At 35.2% G+C, this 22221-nt stretch overlaps 1 protein-coding gene across 4 annotated transcripts in view; it reads right to left on the bottom strand.

Annotated features, from left to right (window-relative positions):
* Positions 1–258: 258 nt before the first annotated feature.
* The window catches only part of LOC131434773 (poly(rC)-binding protein 3), a 731715-nt gene continuing 709752 nt past the window's right edge, over positions 259–22221 (bottom strand). For 3 of the 4 annotated variants that reach the window (XM_058601892.1, XM_058601893.1, XM_058601894.1), the window contains one exon: positions 259–21136. In XM_058601892.1, coding sequence (XP_058457875.1) covers positions 21052–21136 — 85 coding nt within the window. In that variant the 3' untranslated portion in view covers positions 259–21051. The remainder of the gene's footprint in view (positions 21137–22221) is intronic. The other variant, XR_009230388.1, reaches the window with a different exon arrangement.

Here is a 22221-nt window from a genome sequence, read left to right as displayed (position 1 = left end):
TTTTTTTTTCTCCTTCCTTTATTACTAATATCATTTTTCTTGTCCATTCAACAATACACAGTAGTTGCTTCCGTTTAGATTTGTTTTTGTCATTTAATTACCCATTGTTTACAAAATATAAATATACATCATATAAAGTATTTTCTTCAATTATTTACCTCTTCGCACGATAATCGGGTGTTTATTTTATGTTTCCTGTTACACTCCATTTCCTGCTGCTTGGTTTTGTCTGTTCGTAACGGATCAACCTCTTTCGCATGTGTATGTTTATGTATGTATGTGTCTGAACGTCAAGCGCGCTCGTCTGTACGGTTAAGTGTATTTTTTTTTGTGTGTGCAACTTGGTTTAACACAATGTTGTCCACCCGTTATTGCGTTTATCTTGGTTTTCACCCTCCTATCGGTTGGTTCATTTGTTCATGATCTGAAGATCCGTTTTATTGTTTGCCTAGTAAACCTCTTACATACGCTCACGTTCTGCGGTTGACATTAGTATTATTCCCTTAAAAAAGAAGCTCTAGTTATATGATTGCCTTGCATTGCATTCCATTACATGTTAGTATTGTTGAATTGTGTCAACCCCGTCGTGCTTCCCCCCGAACAATGCTTGTTGTTGGGGGGTGTCGTATCCCGGTAAATTTGGCCGTCGCGGTTGAAATGCGGCGTTTGCGGAAGTTTGAAGTAGACAGTTGGGATATGCAATTGTCCTGGACAAGCTTTTCGAGGGATCTCGTGGATAAGGAAAAATGAGGTTAAGTCTTTTAATAAGCGGAAGGGTTTTTGGTTTTCCCGGTTACTTCCAATACGTTGTCTGTGTTTTGTATGGGTAGATTAGTGGTTTAAGGTTGACGTTTTGTTCTGGAAAAATCTGAATCTCGTTTACTTTGGCATGGTTAAAGTGTGTTAGTGCTTACAATTATATGAATGTGTTCTTGTGTTCAATTATTAACGATATGAAAAATCACATTTATTTAACGATTTTGGATCCGATTTTGTTTGGCCAACTCTTTTAAAAGTGTTTAAATTCGACATTTATTGAACTGACTTTGCAAGAGAGTGTGTGTGTGTGTGAGAGAGAGAAAAAACACTGACTCTGGATTATCGAAATTCGAATAAGCATATGTAAACTGGTGGATCGTCAATTGCGCTTAGTGTGTTTGGGTGCAAAATTACTTTAACAACGTTTTGCAGACATAGAGAAAAAACATTTTTCGTTCGGTTGCTGTGTCGATTTGAAGAGTTTTGGCAAAACTTCCGATTTTGGAATCGTTTATTGAACATTTCAAAAGGCTTTGTAAATTTGCAGTGGCTTACGCTAGTAAAAATGCATGGTTTTGGGATTTGCTTGTCCAAATCCGTACCCGACACTTCTTAAACGATAAGTGTTTTGCTTTGGTTGGTTGTAAGTAGAAGTTATCGGCCTGAAAAATTCCTGTATTATTTTATCTTGTTTGCCGTTTTTTTTTTTATTTGTTTGTTCGTGTGTTGTTAGTCCCTCATCTAGGTTTTTCACTTTTTTCACTTAGTATCCGGTAAATAGCATAATTATTTGTTGTTTGTTTTTTTTCTGGCATCAACTGAAAATTGTGTTTTGTTAAAAACTGTCTCCAAAATGGTAGTAAATTACTCTTAATTTGCTGCAAGATCGTGTTATTTTCCAAACGGCGACGACATTACTCTTCTGTGTTGTGTATCGTTCAGGCATACCATTTTCTCATTTTTCTTCTACTCTCGAGTGTCAGCTGTTTTCTCTTTGCGCATTTATTTCACTATATAAAACTATCAATTCTAACACTATATCTGGTTTCAAGTCAACTCTAAATACGTTCTGTTCTGTATGAGTGTCATACGTTTTAATCATATTTGAATTTAATACTTGCTTCACCACTTGCTAAACGCGTGTGTGAGTGTGTGTGTTTTTTTTTGTTTTCAATACTGATCGAATCGATACTTCTGCTGAGCAGCTACTTCAGGTCTAAGTTTGAATTATTCATATAATTTCTATATAATTAATTTACTTGTGTTTTGCATTACTGACTCATCACCTAATATATATGTATAATAAATATAAAAAATTACAATTAAATGTAAAGCTTCATTTGTAAATTATGACATTTGTTTCATTAAATTTAATATATGTTTTTTTTTATCATTTTATCTCTTGTAAATTTTCCCATAATAATACGACTCGCTTGAACAACTTGTTTATCTCCCATTTACTGTTTATTAAGTAATTAATCAATATACGTGAAGCTGTGTGATTCACAATTTGAGTGTGTTTTGTAAGTATGCGTGTGTACTCCAGGGTTATGAGAGTGACAAATTATTTCTCCTAGGTGTTAGTGTAACGATACAAAAGAGCAAGAGAAATAGTTATTACAACTGTTGCTTAAATCTTCCGCGTGTGTGTGTTTTTTTTTCATACTAACGTGAAAGTGTCTGTTATAATTGGGATTATTTGCTCTCTGCTGTGAAAAGTTACAAAAATTACATCTATTGGTACACTGAATCAAATAGGTTTTGCCCGTTTACAAGTTCACTTTAATATCAAGTTTGACAACGTCATGGAATCTGGTTTTGGCTATTTATCAAGACTTCTAGTTTCACAAAAAAAATAAACTTGTAACACATTTATACGTTCCTATGTGGAAAAAATGACATTGTTCTAAAGGTATTTACGTTATTTTATTCTCACTTGTTCTACATATTTTCTGCGCTTTCAAACAACAAAACAGTACGGATTGTCCCTATTTATTATCATAATTGAATTATGTATTTGTGTACTACACTAGCATACACAGGTGTGGTGAGACCGGTTGACAAATGAAGGTACCAAAACAAGTAAAACGGAACCGGTAACTCCGGGTGCGAACCGACTGACACACGAACCATCGCGCATGCGCATCGCTAAACGATAAGATCGAACGAAAGGCGGGTTTCGTCTTTGCTAAGCCATGACTTGAACCCCGCTGCCCGGAAAACGAAAACATTGTGGTGAAATCAGGATGGGTGACGGTAAAGAAAGAAAAGTAACGTTTGTGTGATTTAAAAAATTAAAAGTTTATATTCTCTATTCATAAATTGCTTAAAAATGTGTATATAGTATAATTAATGCTTGCTAAATTATTAAGACACTTAAATTAGTTTGATTACAATGTAAAATAATGTCTAGAACATTGATTTGTCGAACAAAATGAACGAAACGATAATCAGTACGATCGATTTTTTGTCAATTTTTAATTGATCAATTGGAATCTTACAACTAAACAAAAAAAACATATGATTATGATAATTTCGAAATCAAATCAGTCTCAATTGCGATAAACTAAGAAACACTTTTAGTACGTTTTCTCTCATCAATTTATAATTTAACCACTTTCTATAAAGTGTTTGCCTTTTTGCATGCAATTTTGTTTCTGAAACATTACTTACGCGTGTCTGTGTGGATGTGAATGTGTCTATCATACGAATGTCTAAAGATGCACGAGTGTTTATATATGTGTGTAAGTGATTTTTTTTTGGTGAAAACAGAAACCTGCATCCTACCACGAGTATAAATAAGCAAAAAAATGAGCAATAATTACTTTCTTTTCATACCATCTTCGCCACGAGCATCATGTGACTTACTTTGTTTGCATTTTCTCGTATCGTCACAGTTATTAACTACTAGTTAATAAATGTAATAATAATTGTTTTACTTCATATAAAAAGAACTAACTTCAATCTCAAGTTTCACTAAACATTAACAAACTAGATTTTTTTTGTTCAGTTTTTTTTTGTAGTTTTGTTTTTTGCTTTATTTTCGCTCGTAAACAATAAGCAGTTCTAAGAGTTAATTATAGTTTTATTATTTCACTTAAATTTGGCACACAGTTGTTCATGTTTTGTTTTTTTTTTGTTTGCTATTATTACTTTTTGTTATTATTTGCATTATAAGGGGCAAAGATTACATGTGAAGGAAGAAAGGTTATGTTGCTTCGCAGTATAAACAATTGGCCGGGTTTTCTTTCGCAAGAAAGCTTCCGTGTCATATTGGCTAGGATAGGAAAAAACGGGATGATAAACAAACAGATAATTCTACTGTTTCAAGTGCTTGATTTATCGTTGCGATTATACAAAATGTGTGTAATTATGTGATTGATATTGTTGGTGTGAGTGTATCCTCTGAATCTAATGAATGTGAGTATGTGACAAACAATAAACATTACTTTGTATGCGTATTTTCATTTCATATGAGAAAATTTGGCTTGAGTTCGGCACTGACAAACCGGAAATTTTCCAAAGGGGTCAGAAACTGGGAAGACCTCTAAATTATTGTTTCACCTTATTTGCTTCAGATTGTTTGAAACATGTGTTTTAATTTAACTCTGTTTCTTCGTCATGTTACGCTGACAGTTATTCTTCGAACGCTAGGTTTCTAAATAAAAACTGGAAGCATCTCGTCGAGATACCGAATGATAACTATATTTTCAATAAAAAACACTCTGAAATATTACTTTTCTCGCGAAACCTAAAATTTGAAAGCAACAAACTCAAAATATTGAAAGCATTTGAAAATACACATAAAGGGACGTGGTTTAGATGTGTGTTAACAAACAATGTTTTTTGACTCTTTGATTACCATTTTGTTTTTTGCTTCAAATAGTGTTTGTTCTCTAGATATTGCTTGGCTTGGTGGCGCGGGCATCGGCGGCTTTATTTGATTGTATCGATAGTTCTCGGACAGTGTTGGCGTGGCCTGGATATTCGTATTGTGGAATTTGTTGGCTGTAACACGCTGCAGAAGAAGTGTGAGTGTGGTTGCTTTTATTTGGTGAAGAAATATTTGCACTTTTAAGTAGTTCAGTTTTTTTTTAGTCATAAGAGCACCTTAGTTCTAAACGCGGTCCATTGCCGAAGACTGGCCGGGCCCGTTTTTGTCTTTTATTCCTCTTTTAAAAAATAATTTCTTAGTATTTCCCTTTTTTGTTAGCATTAGTTGTTCCACGTTTTGCATGTTTCCGTTTTTTTTTGTCTTCTATATCTCGAGTCATAAACAAAATTTACTCCATCTTTAAACAACAAATTTTCTACCACTAAAATCACAGCCCTTTATGCGTTCTAGCGAAAAACGAAATGAATGATTTTTTTTAATAAAAATTCATCACATGTCTTTCTGGCTACTCACTTAATTGTATCTCATTCAGCAGTTTCGGTTTTTTTTTTATTTCGGCCGGTAGATCCGGTTTAAATTTCCATACTAAATTTCCTTCCCCTTTGCTCCCCCTTGGCAAAGCGGGAGTGTTTCTGCCTGTTCCATCAACATACGGATCGTGTAAAATTAAATACCGTACAAATTAGAGACAGTAATGAAAACGATTGATCTCACAAAAAAAATAAAAATAAAACCTATTCGAAAAATGAGAAAACAAAGAATTCGCTTCCCTATTTGTTATCATGCATGTAATAAACAAAAAGTGTAATCTACACGTCTTCCTAATTTGACTACCATCGAACGAAGCCTGTAGCACTTAACCACTTTTGTTTGAACGTAAAACGATGAATTGTTTCTTTGTTTTTTTTTTAAATGTAGTATTCAGTTTCACTTTTTCCTCCACTTTATTTGTTGTAAGTGCTGTATATAAGATTTGTTAATATATAATTCTAAAATTATACATTTATTCATTTTTTAATTACCCTCAATCTTGTATGTTTTCAAATGAGTTCAGCGTTCATCACTGATTCTTGTTATTATGTTTTTCTCACCTCTTGCTTGCTTGTTTTTATATAGTAAAGATTATTTCTTTGGTTGTTGATCCCTTTTTCCGATATTTTTTTCGTCTTAACTCTTACGTCATTTTGCCCTAGGTTTTTCGCGTACTTAAACGAAATATTAATCTTATGTTTATGAGATTTTTCAATATATTTACGATAATAATATTACACTTTCGCCTGGCTAGCATTACATTGTCTCACTCTGCACTCATCGAGTTTGCAGGAAACTAATTCGAATTCGAGCTCTCTTTCCTGGCAAGGCGTCAATCCGTAGATCGTCTGTTCCGTGTTAGTTTGATGTTTTGAATCTTTTCAATTGATTTTATCTATTATGCCTACTCCATTCGTTTAGTTGTTTAGTGACTATTTTTTTCTAAATTAGTGTGAAACGAATGCAAATGTTCAATACTAAAAGTTTTTTTTTATTTTCAATACTAAAAGTTTTTTTTTATTTTCAATACTAAAAGCGAACGACGAAAAAATGGCACTATTTCGCCTAGGCAATTTTGACAGCAGCGGGAATGCAGCTAGGCTTCTGCTGGAACTCCTCACAAGCGGGTCTCCGTTGTCGTTAAACGGAAATTCAACTATCAGTTTATTTACACAGAAAAAAAAATATGAAATTTTCACTGCATGTAAATCAATAGTACTATGAAATAGATTTCAGTTGAACCGAAAATTCGATTGAAAACCATCCGCAATGTAGAACTAAATTAGAATACATTGATTTGCTAAAGACAAACAAAACTTTCGGAATCGGATGTAAATCTGAAAATTTGAAAATCATACTAAGTTCCGAATCAAATTCTAGACGTGTTGACTGAGAAAGTTCTGCAAAGTAGCTCTGATTTCAATTACTTGTTCCAAATATGTGCACGACAAAAGAAGTGAAGTCTGTGTAGCTCATTTTTCTAAAGATTTTTTTCTTTAAATGATAGCGGAGAAAACTTCTTTTGCATTTTTTCGAAAATTGCAAATAGTATCTTGAAGAGTGCCTTCCCGAAATATCAGTAACAGTCTTTGCCCGCTTGTTCCATCTCTAGGGATGTCGTAATATCGATTAATAGAGTAATCGATTAATAATTCAGATAATCGAGAAATTTTAAATCGATTAGTTTGAAATTGATATTCGAATTTTAAACTAATCGAATAATTTGAATAATGCAATAGTAAGAACCGAGTAATTGATCGAGTAATCGATTAAAATTTAATCGAACAGTTTTAAGATTCTTGGATAATCGAGTAATTCGAAAAATCCGACATCCCTAGATGCTTCTCAATTATGAATTGTGAAAATCCCATTCACACGCAGAAAAAATATTGTAAAAGTAAATATATCCCAATAATAATTCGGGTTTGATTCAACCAATGTTTTGTTTAGAATCAACCAACATTTGTTTGGAACTGCCATATTCTAGTTAAAAGTAAGTATATTTTGTTATTTGTGATATTTCGGTTTTAAACAACTAGGGCTATTGTACCAATAGTCATTCCAAAAGTAAATCGTCATCTTATTTTGCCGATTACTCAACTTTCAATCAACGGATTAGCATAAAATCGGATACAATATGTTTGCTTCGGCTCTAAGAAGCAATACCTCAGAAAAGCTGTTATAGTGACGCGAAAACTCGAAGCAAATGCTTCTAATTCCATCTTACTGTTGAAGTCAATCTATTGAACAGGGACAACAAAACTAATGGTTTTCGTATACGAGAGATAACTAATGGAGCTGAGATGAATGGCGTTACCCTACTTATTTGGTTTGATGCTGAAATAATCGTTGTTGAGACAGGCAAACCGCGCAAATGACAGCAGTCGCCGATTGTATTTGGCCACGACTGCAGTCGATGAAAAATGTCATAGGTTTCATGACATTTTCTCTCGTGAATGTCGCCGTTTGCTCTCATCGATAGCTGTTCTACTCTTTTCAATCTGAGAATGGATAGCCACAATAAACAGTAACTCCTTTCAAATTCAACAACTTTCGAGAGACAGTCGCCAACAAGGCTTATCTTTGAAATTCGTTTTATGTCGATTCTCATGAGGTGTAGGGGGACATGCACAAGAAAGTCTTGCTTTCCAATGCAGACGGTTTTTTGTGTATCCTTACGTGATTTATTTCACTGCACTCCAGTTGGAAGGAAGCGGTTCAGTGAGAAAAGCAAAGTAAATGCTTTGACTTCCAGAATTTGGATGTACTTTTTCGATCAAACAACTAAACCCCGTTTAGCATGAACCAGAATTGTAGAAGTAATAGGAGCGAAAAACTTATTGTCTCTGCTGCAAGATTTCTTGCTTTTGCGTAATATTAGAAATGCAAAAGCTGCGCTCCTGATATTTAGTGTATGGAATTTAAGTAAATAGTTGTAATGTTTTTGAAACATCTGCATGAACAAGCTTGGTGATTGAATTTGTTCAAAACTGAAATTGAACCGGTAATAAAAACACCGCCGTTCGCATTCAATTCATCGCCACAGATCGATCACAGCGGATATGACAGTCCCGTTATGAAAATGTCATGTCATTTGGAGCTCGTGACATTCTCGAAACCCGTGACCAAAAATGAACAAAGCAGCTACTTATCCAGTATGTACCTACACTACTACAAAGCGAACGCTGTGGCTTTGACTGCTGTGAGAGAGTGCGACAAAATTGCTGTCGTGCTCTCAATATTGCTGTCGTGTGTCATGGCTCTCATGATTGCGCCAAGCTCTCGTGTCATTGCGTGTTGGCTACTGTTGAACGTGGCAGCTGCGCGTATCGCTGGCAGTGACTGTCTTATGCTTGGTAACAGTATAGAGAAATGTCAAATTTTCGCACCCTTGACCTCGAGTACAAGTTCCTCCAATGACTGTCGACATTTTGTTCGTTACAGGTTAAACGTTGCATCGAATTGATTTACTCAGTTCACTCTATGAGGTACGGATGAAGATCACATTTCTTCTACGTGTGACAGTGAATGCCATTGTCTTATAAAAAAGCAGAATAGAGAAACATAAACATCTGCCTTTGCTGGACCACCCATCAAAACACGTCTAGTTCCAATTGCTAAATACAAAGTTTTATTTCATGTTCATCATGTTGGAAATTCTTGAACATTTGTAAATTTAAGTTGTATACCGTAAAACACCACATTGTAACTATGTAATAAAATTTTGAGCCCTGTTTTGTTCCGATCTTTATACACAGCAGGCTTGGGTGCTGTACTTAATTGCGTAAGAAAATTACAAACTGCATAAAAATGGCTTACGGTAGACACCAGTACATTTTACATTGCCTAGTAATGCAGTCACACTGATAAAAAATCGCACAATCGATTCATATGTAAATAGCATTTCAATTTAATATGCTTTTTTCATTTCAATACATAACCAAAGCGATTTATTTTATGATTTCATATGCAAATTCGCTAAGATGCAAGATTAGATTATTTTTCACTTAGCTTTGATGTATTTTTCCTTTGGATGTGATGTGTTTTGCTATTGAATCGAACTACATCTGTTAAAAACTTCATTTTATAGTGGAAATGAGTACAGCACAAATGTACAATTAATTCGGTCAACCGTGTTTCAGCTGAAATCTACATGGAAAACAATGAGACATTCATATGAAATTCTCATAGAATATACAAAAAACGATATATCCTATCGTTTTGATGTACATTAGAGATAAATGGGATAAATGTAGCATGATCTTCACTAAGTATCAACAGTTTTTACACTCATGGGTTAAGTGTATATTTTCACATATTTCATGTTTTCTACACGTAGTGATAGTTCAAATGCTTTCCATGTGATGCTAGCGTGCAAATTATTTTCAGTGCACTTGTAATCGTGTTGTCAGTCATTTCTAACAAGAACAATGTTCGAAAAATCATAATGAAGAAGGAATCGATTTCGTTTGACTCTAACTTGCAATCACACAGCAAAAAATATGAACTCTGCTGGTGACGTTAAACCAAAGACAAACTATCAATATTACAATGTCCCATACGATTCATTGAAAAATGTTGGGTCAGTAATCGTGAACCAATATAATTTTGTTGGCCCTTCGTTAATAGTTCCGACAAAATGTCATGGAAACAATACAAATTAGAATGGAAGCAAACATATGTTTACATATAGCACATAATGATTTCTTGCTTCAATTGACTTGTATGCTTCGTGGGATGATGCATTACCGAACTAAACATATTCTAAGCAACAGTTCTAAATACTTTTTGATTTTTTATTTTAAGAATCACTGGATATGGAACAAAATTGCTCAATATCTTTCATACTGTAACTTGGAATTGTTTCAAACATAAACAATCATTGTCATAGTTACGACGCATCTAACTATCAGACGCTTGTTGTTTTGTGTCCAACAGACAGAAACTGACAGTGAACCGAAGCTCATCGAGGGGTCCTATCGCAAAGCTCTCTACAGAAGTTGATTTGTTTTTCTGAGAGTGCAAAACAAATTGAAAAATCAACCATCGACCTTATTAACTGAAAAATTTGAACAGTTCTTTTCACTATTTGAAAGAGTCGAATCGTCATAAAAGTGTCCTGACTCTTTCGCGTAATTTCCTCCAATCTTTCATTTCAATTTGTCCGGATTTCGGGTAGCTCTTTAGGTAACGAAGTCCCATTTCATTAACTTTACATATTTCACACTAACTGATAGAAAAAAGGCGGGTGGGTAATGTCACAGACATAACTGGAGGACGTGAATACGAATAAAACTGACATGTTTCTTTCTCACTTCCGGATAAAAAGATAATCATTCGTATTAGATTGTGTATATTTTGCAACTTTCATTGCTTCGCTTCCAGAATTTTAACGATGCATCTATACTACAAATTCTTTTGGAAATACTTTAGTGGTTCTGAAAAACCGCTTTGTGTAATTTGTGTAATGTTTAGAACTGTTAAAATTCAAGAACTAAAATAAACATCTAGGGCACGCTCCAAATTCAACTGCAAATCTAGATCAAAAACTCAGGTCATAAATCTAGTTCTAGAAGTAAGGAACTGAAGTTATTTTTAGAATTTTCTGAACTGCGTTATAAAACTAAATTCTAAACTTGAATTCCAAGTCCTAATATAGGAACTGAATTCAGTTCCACCATCTAGTTCCAGAAATCTTGTTCACAATTCACTGTTCCAACATGTAGGTTCTGAATTCTGGAAATGAATGCTGAAACTGAATTTATTAATTAAATTCTGAAACATAGTTTAGGAATTAAACTCTGGTTTTGAATTCATTTATTGAATGAAGGTTACCTAATATTTAGTTTCAGAATCTAAAATTCATATCCCGAATTCTGTTTATTAATTCTGATGATAAAATCCTAAATCATATCTCTGGATTGATTCGAATCCCTGAATAAGGAACGAAATTTGAAACCAGTTTCAAAATCCAGAAATAGGATTCATAGTTAAAATGCTGAACCTGTAATCTGGAACTAAATTTTGAAATAGAAGTATGAAACTAAATTTGGAACTTAAAATCAACTTCAGAATTCAGGTGGACCAGAATCTAGGTTTACCACCCCATAATTACTGATTTTGGTGAAAGAATTTCAACACGATATTCAGTTCCGTCTGACTTACTAGAAAAAAATAACAATCCTCGGTCAAGATTTAGCTATTACACTCGGCCAGTAGAACATGGGAACTGATATGTGCCTGACTGCCTCAAAACCGTCGTCCTGGTGCGAAAAAGGCAAGCGAACGTGGTGAGTTTTCCTCATTATTTCCAAAAGTTTGAGAAAACATAGTTTTTGAATTATTTATGGCAATTTTACACTGTTGAAAATTTATTCACCAATTTCTGATTATATTTCTGATAGCATGGAGAAAAAATTATGTTGTTGCGTTAAGTATAACAAGAGATATTCACAATCAAAAACTTATCACTCTCTCAAAGGGTAAATTTTGAAAAGGCGCCCCATAGTAAAGTAAGTCGTATTCACGACAAAAAATTCGCCAAACACCGCGTGATGCCATTTAGATGAACGAAACTTGTGAGCGCAGACAAACGGTTCTAGCTTCGCATATGTGCCATCAAACCATTTAACAGCTCGCTTAGAAGGCATGTAACAGTGTTGTGTCAGTATAGATTAAGGGTACTGTCTGTAATCAGGTAATGCCATTCAATTAGGCAAAAAAAAACTGACGAACTGTTTGCCTGTGCGGCCACTTCCCGATCGTCGTCATTCAATCAGGCATTTTAGGCTCTGTTAATGGCCTGCCAGTAGATACAGGAAGAGAGAGAGATAGAGTGAGACTGACAATTTAATGTATTTCTTCGTATATACTAACCAGGGTTCGCTATTTATTTTTATTTTCTTTACTGACGATAACTGCAATCCGAAGTCATCCGTTGCATGTTGCAGTCGGTCTGCAGGCGTGAATTGATTTAACTATCCTTGATCCTAGTCAATATGTGTTATACAGTACCAATTGAAATCGGTTCACTTGAAATCATGTGCAGCATCATGTCTGTCTTGTTCACTTGTTTAATCTACGTCTGTTTTGGTACTGCTTGATATCATTCGATATTCGAATCTCTTCTAATTTTTGTCTTCATCTGTTCGGATTGGCTTATTTTGTACAACTTTTTTTTTTCATTATGATCTATTATTTGTTCTTACGAAACCAAATGGAATTTCTCTTCTTTGTCAGGTAAGAAGATTGTTGTTCTGTTCGTGTGTTGTTTTCTGTACAAGTATTGCGCCGTGCGGGAATTGCACGCGCCGTTTGTTCTCTCCGGTGATTGCTATAAATAGTTTCGGGAAAAAGGGACTCACATAGATTTTACTATGATATGTGGGAATATGATAGAAAAATCGATTTAGCCAACCTGTCTGAAAAATGTATTGTTTTTTTTTTCTTCATTAAAGACCGTTCGATATATTTAATGTGGTATTTCTCTTCGCTTTTTCCTGGTTTTTTGTTTGTTTTTGCTTGTCTGTATTATTTTAAGGATATGATTAAAGGTAAGTCGTGATAGTCTTTAGGGTTAAATAAATTCGATCTACTTGAGCTTTTCACTAAGTTATTATGCACTGCCTCTTTGGGTACCGCTATTTTTCAGCTAGAGTATCTTCGATCTAGAGCAATCCACCAATGAGTTATCTCGCGATTGTGATTGAGTTATGTTTCACTAGTTCACCCTGTTTTTATGTTGTTTTTTTTTTAATTTCTCTAAGCTTAACTCTTACTCTGATACGCTAATAAGCTTTCACAAAAGACTGTCTCTATCATTTAATTCTCATTCGCGTTTGAATGCGTTTAGAATCCTAAATAAGTTTATACAAAATATATAACGCTTCTTCAACATTCTGTTCTCTTCGTTCAATTGTGAAAAACCGTTTGTCTGCTCATTACCTGTTCACTACTATACGTGTATGTGTGTGTGGCTGTGTGTATGTAAATTTGGCGGCTACAGTGAACTCTACAGGAAAAACGAACACCCTTTCAGCCGCTCTATTCTAGTTCGGCAACATGTTTTTCTTTTGCTATGCTCAACAATTGTCCCCTGACTTGACTTGGGAAAAAGTTCGTTTTTCGCTTGGATTGGCAGAGATCACGGCAGGACCAGTGTTGGGTAAATTCTTATAGTTCATTTTGAATTGAAGCATTTTTTGTTTGTTTTAGTTCCTTTCCGTAACATAATCGACGCCGGAAGGTGGCAAAATTGCTCGATATCTTTGCTAGCTGGTGGTTTTTCTTCTTTTGGTTTATTCAGTGGACTACTAGCGCATATATGCATCGGGCCACATTAATCTTTCATACCCTACACAAACTTGGCACTTGCGATTTTCTTTTTTGCTACATACTCTTTCTGAGGAAAAAAATCGGGCTATTATGACTTGCGTTGGACATATTAGAAAATTTTAATTACAGTTGAAAACCATGATCTAGTTACCCGGTTGGAAAACGAATGTCGTTTAACATCTGTCAGTGATTTGTTTACATGTTTACATTCTATAAAAGTCCACTTTCTGTCATGTCATTGCCTCTCTTGGCATTTCAAAGGCATTACAAAAAGAACAAACTACCAATAGTTGTCAAGTTACTCAGAACTCACGACCGCACTCAACTTGTCGCGAGAGTTTACACCGAAGAATACGAGGAACTTAACAAGTGACGTTATTCTACATTTGACGAATGTCGTAAGAATTAAATGCATAAAGGTTATTTCGTCTTAAGGCAATTCGCCGAAAACCACTGTGCCGTAAGTAATTTCGTCAGATCAGTTCTAACAACTAGCAACATTGTACGATAAATATTGGATAGCTTATGTCACTGGAAAGCTGCCAACCAGGCTCTCAGAGTTGCCAGGTTATTTTTTTTTTCAAAAATCTGTCAAAACTCAAAAATTTGTCTGAGTCTACTATACACAAGGAAATTTTGTCCGGGCTTCGTTTTGAGTGACCAAAAAAAAATAAAAAAAGGTTTCACCACCTATCGTATAGAGGCCAAAACCGTAAAAATCTAGCAAAATCTGACAAAAACTAGAAAAATTGCTTGTTTAGAGATGATACTTTCAGCAAGAGCTGTCAAATCGGTAGGATAATTTCTAATTACCCCACCTTTTTAACGATTTCTTCCTAAAACGGGCTAATTCATTTGAAAAATTATAGTAGAAGTTGAAGAAAAAGTTTTTACTCTGAGGTGGTAATGTTGATCCTAGTTCATTGTGGGAAATCTACCGTTTATTCAGAATAGAGCATTAAACTTGGTTTGGTGCCATTTTTAAACCTAACCTTACCCAATTTCACACATTTCTGAAGATTTTCCATGTTTAATCAAAGCTTACACTAAAAAAAGTAGTAGTAATCACTTTGAAATCGTTTTTCTTCTACTCCGAGTGTACTTTTATTGCTGATATCTATTTGTACTATTGAATAAACGATAAACATGTTGCAAATCACTACTGCCGATATGAAAATTTCCGAAAAAATCCTCCTTTTCTTAGTTCCATTTTTCATTGGCAGATGTCGCTACCGGTAAATCAGCTTTGCAACAATGTGCCAATTATCGAAGATGATTATTTTCTGACTCTGGCTCATGGGCGATCTAACGTTGTGTTTCACAGCTAGAGGCGTACGTGTGCGACGATGATGATTGCATGTTTATCTGTCAAAACACAAGGGAAATACGATTTCCACCTGTGAAATCATTTATAACTTATTAACAACGTCATTTGTGCAAGCGAAAAGTTTATTTTAGTGAAAGAAAAATTATTTTCCACCTCTGTTATTTTTGCAGCTCCTAAGATTCTGTAGCATGGGAAAAAATGTTGTGTTGATCATATTCAAATGATTTTATTTTTCGCGTACATCATGAAATGTTACTTGAAGGACTGTACAGATGCATAAACCGAACCAAATATGCGATACTATGATGAGAAATAGTGTTTTACCGTCTTTTGATTCATACGTCTAGCGTACAAAATAGTCTCAACCGAACCGAAACAAATTCCGGATCTCGATATTTGTCTTCATATCACCTTATAAAATCAAAAATTATTACACGAAATGAAAGAAAATTAAGTTTCTTACATTTTCAAATGAACAGTTCTTGTAACAGATCCTAAAATTCTACAATATAATTGAAATTAAATGTGTTTCCCATAAGAACCCGTGCAAAGTTCAAACGTCATCCTAAGAAAGGTTCAAAGAATGAAACTTAGATGGCGCGTCAGCTAAAATTAGTTTTGCGTTAGATTGTCAATAGGTGAGGACTTTCGACGGATAATACTTTCGATAAAATGGTTTTGAGCAATTCAGCTTTCAGCAAAACGGCCATCAGCGATATGAACCTAACCCCATTTTGATTTTAACTAAGAGGGGTTAATTCGTACCCAGAATTTTGTTCATTTACGTAAATTTACATGTATCTGCACTTAAAAATGCATCACTTGATCACGCCAAAGCGTTCTCATATGAACAAAATTATACCACCGTTTGAGAAAAAGTTTACATTTTGAATGCCTTCATTTATCAAAAACGACAATAACATGACAGATCTCTATTATAATTCAAGCAATGAATGATGTTGCGCATTTTTTGGTCTCCGAACACCTGTATTCGTAAAAAAAATTGAAATTATAATTCGACAGTCCCACGACAAAAGGCTAACAGAAAATGACAGTTTTTCTTTGTTTACTTTTTCTTTCACGATTTACCGGATTGATTTCATATTTGACGTCTTATTCTTCATTATTTTTACGTTTCGTCTTTGACTCATCAGTGCAGAGCAGTTCAAATTGAACTGCTTAGTGCTAAACTCGGCAGTTCAATTTGAACCGCTAAGCAGACGTAAAGTTTCTGCTATTTACAGAACACTTTTTGTTTTGCAACGAAGTGCAATGTCTTTTCTGACGTGCCGAACGAAAACTTTCGCAAAACTTTCCTGTTAATACTACAAGCTTCCGATTTGTGTTGGAAACTTTTAAGAAATTGCAGTAATGGCTCCGTGATAATCAAAAGAGAAAGTAAATAAAGAGAGGCTCTCATTTGCAGTTAGACGGCATTGTTTATCATCACTCTCAAAATGACATTTATAAATGTGTGCTATTATCCGTGTTGCCAGTTACGACTTTTGAAAATTCGGCATGATATCCCGATTATCGTAAAGAAATGGTGATTTGCGTTGACATGAAATCGCACGTTTATTCGTTTATTTAGACCCGACTTCAACCTAATTATGGTCGTTCGCCGGGTCTATCACTTGATAGAAGTGCTAATGTGAACATGTTATTAGTGTGTTAACTACGTTAAAGAAGCGCAACCTGTCAGATGTTTAGTGAACAGCATTCTGACAATCGTTGAGCAATTCGAAAGCTCGTTAAATTAAATTAAATCGTCTGGAATTTCAAGCGAAAAGTTAAATCGTTGGAATTTCAAACGAAAATCAGTATCAGTATCTAAATAACCTCTGAATGAAATGCAACCCACATTATCGAAATGACGGGTTCTGACGGTTCTGGGCGCTCGATCAACCCGGTTGCCCGCTTGTGAGGAATTCTGGCAACCGTCAGAAGGCTGGCTGCATTCCGGCAGTTGTCAACATTGTCCAGGATAAATTACGTCATTACCTCGCCGCACGTGTCTTGTTTATTTCTCTCTTCCTTTTTTTTTTTATTCAACTTCATTTGATAATCGTAAATCTCGCATGTCCTTACAAAAAACGAATCTTGAGACGAGGTAAATGAGATTGTAATATGGGTATGCTTGGTAGTGAGAACGCAATGTTATTGGCAATAACATTTTATATAATTAGTATATATGAAGGGCAATAACTGATTGTCTTTCATATGTACTTTTTATTGAAAAAATATAACCAAGACGCTAAAAATGTAGAACCGATTCAAAACGGTTCTGCCAATCTTGTATGGCAAGAATCCGACAGAAACAGAACCGATAATAACCGCTAGGCGAAATTCTGTGCCGGAAACGGTTGGCAGACATAGGCAGGGACATTATAACAGTCATTGAATTTTCGCTCATTTTATGAATGAGCTCGTTTTTTTAAATATCATTTATTTTACTCCGGCTTCAACCATTTCGGAGAATGAGTTAGTGTAAAGGTTAGGCGACTTACGCCATTTCATTACACTCCAGCTAGAGGAATAGATGATGCTGACTAAGGTGAAAGCCTTTTTGTAAATTCACTAGAAATTTTTAGTGAATTTCAACAGTTTATTTACTAGTTCTGTATAACCGTAGTACAAATTTATTAAAAAACAAACTGAAAATCAGCACGAAAACGTAAAAAAAATCGGGAAAGAATGAGAAGAAAACGAATTGACAATTCAGTTCGCATCTTCTTTCTCAATTCCGATAAATTTCCGAACCAATCGGTTTGAGGAATCAGTTGTTGCACTGGAGTTGGATTTTATTCAGAATTCAGTATGATTTCCACATGGAATTCCGAATGAAAATTTCTTGCCGATTCTGAATTTATTCTGATCTGATAATGTGGGAACAACCGGTTGCGATTTGGAAATCATACTAAATTCCGAATTAACCAGTGATTGATTTACGCCTAGGCCTGTGCGGCTCGGGCTTAGGGCGGCAAACTTGCCAGAATATCATAATTTTAAACCCGAAAAAATGTAGTTACAATACCTCTTAAAGATTGCTTCTGATCTTTTTATAAATTCACTAACAATTTTCTATGAAATGATGAGTAAAATTGATATATTTTCGTAAGTGAAATGTTATTTTTATTGCTGAATAATGTTTAAAAATAGAAATAACGGAATTAACAAGTTTTTGTGAGAAATTCTAGCGGCCATCGGAAGAATGAGACTGACCTATCACCATTACCGCCCCGGTCTCCCCTATAGAAAAACTGTCACCCGTTTGGTAGAAATTCCACCAGTCGGCAGAAAGATGGCTAGATTTCGGCAGCGGTAAAATATAGCTTTGACAGAAATGTATCAATTTTTTGCGGTCATTTCTCGCATTTCCTTCGTTTCTTTCGTTCTTCTATCCATTCATGCTCTAATTCTTAAAATTTCGATAATCATTTCGAGCGATCTGACAATCATTTAGCAGTAATGCCAAAGTTTTGTGTTGATGTTGAAGAGATTCGTTTGCTCGATTGGATTCAACAGATTTTTCAATTATTGTCCATATACCTGAGCAATTGTTGTACGGCAAAATGAGAAAGGACCGAATTGGATAAATATAACTTTAACGGTGAAATAACGGCATTAAATCGGTTGATAAGTACCTGACTTTGTGAGCCATATCAGTTTGTGGTTTTGGTTACCTAAGTGCACAAAAAAAGTGCACTGAGTGCATGCAGTTTCATGTCGATAAAATTTCACCTCATTTTGCATCGTCATAAAATGTATCACAACAGGTGTATCGCGTTTCGGTCAAATAGGTACCAGCTTTAATGAATAAACTGCTTAATAAAACAAAATTGCATTTCACATACAGGACGTTTTTTTTGTCCGCGAGACCGCAAAATACATAAACCATCCAATCGACTAGTTTTAATATTGGTTACGACGTTTTAATATCGAACACATGTAGCACGAACCATGACATAACCACACAAAAACAGCTGAAAGACTGTCGTTGACAGCTTTCAGTAATTTTTTGAAAAGTGCTTTCCAATAATGTAGATCAATATTGGGCATATAGTCGAGATAGTGACTCACATAACTGAGCTGTCAAATGGTGGATCAAACTAGAAAGAAGAAGAAGAAGTGAATGAATATGCAAACAAACTCAATACAAATGTTCGTCAACGTCCGACGTTATCTCCATCATGGTTCCAATTGGATCAAAATAGGAATTTGCCGGCGAGCAAAGTCAGTAAGCACCCGTATTCGATCCAGACATCCGTACCTACTCTAGAGTACGCTTTTTTTCAATACCCTACCAAACCCTGGTCTTCTGGTTAAGCTTAACTACTCAAAAAATCAACGATATGTTTCAATGCTCCTCAACTTCGGAAAACTTTCGTTCCTTTGGCAAACTAACGAAAAACTAGAGCCTAGTTTCCAAACGACATGTTTTGTTACTTGTCATATGTAGTTTTTATTATTTTCCCCCCTCAAAACGATATGTACGATAAATATGTGTGAATTCTACCATTTTGTTATGTGTTATTACTAGATTTTTAACGCGTTCTGAATTGATCGTATACGGATTTTTTTATTCTTCTATTTAATTACTTTCAATAGTCTAGATTTGACACATGTCACTTTTTTTCGCACGACATCCAATGCCTACTGCCTAGCACTACTGTTACTCGAACAAATGCTCAAGCTTATAGCAAACGTAACTAAATTTTGATTGAAAACCGAAACTTTTTTAAAGCCTGTCTTCTCGATTCCTTCCGGTTTTTTTTCGGTTCCCTGTACCATGTGTGTGTCCAAGTGTATGTGTGACAGTAAACAGCACGCTTCGCTTTCCGAAAGCGAATTGAACGGCTCAATTAATTTTCGTTTATTTTAAAGCTTCGAACCGAAATTCAATTAACATTAATAAAAAAAACAGCGATGTTTTCTGTGTTGTTTCGGGACCAGTAGTGCGCGCTCGAAAACAAATCCTGCTATTAAAGCGTCTATCGGATCAATATCCTCTGATGTTGAACCAGACGCACCTGCTCTACAGGCTACTGAAGCAAACCGCTTGGATTTGTCCCTTGATCAGGCTATAACGGATTGCTACGGGGAAAATATGTGAGGTTTCAATCTATATAATTGAATGTTAAGCTCTTTGACGATTATGCTGCATCCGCGTTTTCCCCGCTGCCGACGTTTCAGGCTACAATAAGTGGTTATTTTGCGTTTGTTTTTTTTTCTTTGTTCTGTTCGGCCGGTTTTAGCTCTCTGTTATTCTGGTATTATTTTTTATCTGTTCATTGGAAATTTATTATTTCACTTTCCAATAGCCAGTTTTTTCCATTGATCCCAGTAACGAAGAGTACGCGTTTTTTTTCTATTTAAATGTTTTTTTCTTTGTTTTTTTTATGAACTGCGCTGGCAGTTTTCATCTCGTTTCGTTCAACCATTTGGCCCTGTTTGTCTGTATGTACATGTTTGTCCCATCATTGTTTCATATCGAACACAACTCTTGCGTCGCGTACCCATTCCCAATAGTAGTGCTCTATTACATTCGCATGAGTTTATGACATTTTTTGGAATCCTCCGGGATTCACTGGGATTTTCTGTATTTGTTTTATTATCATTCTTTCATAATACATCCGCCATTTTCATCACATTTGGTCAGCTTTGGCTGCTACAGTAGCTGTGTTAATATTGTTTCGTATTCTTCTCGATATTATAGTAAAAAAAATAGTACGCAAAAAACATGTCAACAAACACATTAAAAACTAGCGAATTAACCTAGAAAAGTTAGCATTTAAATCTAGATATAAAAACGAAACATTGCATTTTTGTTTGCTGTCTTTCCCATGCCACAACATAAAAAGAAACCCACACAAGCAATCTGCTACAGTTCTTGTGTTTTATTCTTCAATTCTGCTGAATTCCGTCATATTGCAAATAGTACGGGTTTTATTTTTGCTCCATTTCCCAACTGACCGAGACGGGGTACCAGTGCATGCGTGTTGGGCGGTGGCTGTACGGAAGTTGCACTGGTCCACTAGCGATGTTGTTCGTAATCATTCCTGGGAGGGTTGAACCAGGATCCTGTGAGATCTTTATTTTAATCGGTGCCATTTCCACCGACTACCTACTTCTTCCTTTTTTTTATTTTGCTAAATATGCTGCTACTAGACGGGATGCAGAGCTGAACGCCTGGCTGTGAATTTTCTTAGTGAATGGGCGCTTTCACGATGTGATTCGGGGCGATGTAGTGGTAGCCGGGTATTGGCAGACCGGCCGTTTCCATCGAAATTCTGCAAGTGGAAAACAAGTGGGATGCAAGGTTAGTATCGGTTTCCTATTGGGTGGCATCGGTCCGCTACGCTAAAACAATGTATTTATATGCTTGTTTGAAAATTCGGCTAGAGTTGGAAAAATCGTTAAACACGCACCAGACTGCTTATTGGAAATGGAAAGTATCGAGGATTTCTAGAACAGGGAAGAAGGGTGGATACATCGGTAGAAAATATGCAATAAATCTTTCGAGAAGACAGTAAAAAAAAACAGTCTAAGATATTGGATGCAAAATAGGAAAATTGAGAACGTAGCAATACTGTATATGAAATATATAAACAAATCGAACAATGCTAAGGATATTGCATAATGTTTTTAAGTTAGCTACAGAAGGCAAGCAACCAAAGTTGAATTTTTTAGAATGTACCACAACAGTTAAACTTATATTAGCAACTTTAGCACAAACCAATTGTTAAGAAACAATGATGGAAGACATATCATTCTGCCCATAAAAATTATGGAAGTTTTTTTTTCTCGGAAATTGCAAATATCAGTTGCGGAATAAAACCAAATACTTCACTCAATAAGTTCCCGGTCTGACAAACAGATAGCGCCACTAATTAATTAATCTCTCTTGCGTTTAAATTTCATAACAGTCGGTTCATTAGTGTGTCGATTCCGGTGCTTTCAGTGACTCTACACAGAACCGCAAAACAACTTAATTTTAAGTATATTCCCTCCAATTTTGGGGTTCCGTTCAATAACCTAATTTTAGGTAAAGTGGCTCTAGGTACACTCTTACCAGCCGCTGCCTAATTTTGGGTCAAAACCTACCCAAAATCAACTAAAGTGCATCTCCCCAGTTTTAGGCAACGAGTGATGACCTCAAAATTTCAGTAAATGTAAGCTTACCGCTACCCATTTTTTTACGATCAAGTCAAAGTTTGAGTAGATAACGACTTAATTCGGAAACCGTTCATCGTTCAAAAATGGCGTCCAGGAAGAAGTTGTAGGGAACCAATTTTTACCAGGCAATTTTCCAAGAGATTGTATAACCTTGCTATATAAGAAGTAGCGAAAAGTATATTTAGTTATCATGATTTTA

This window comes from Malaya genurostris, chromosome 3, assembly GCF_030247185.1.
Source record: "Malaya genurostris strain Urasoe2022 chromosome 3, Malgen_1.1, whole genome shotgun sequence".
NCBI lineage: Eukaryota > Metazoa > Arthropoda > Insecta > Diptera > Culicidae > Malaya > Malaya genurostris.
Note: the sequence above shows the minus strand (reverse complement) of the source record. Positions and strands in the feature narration are given on the sequence as shown.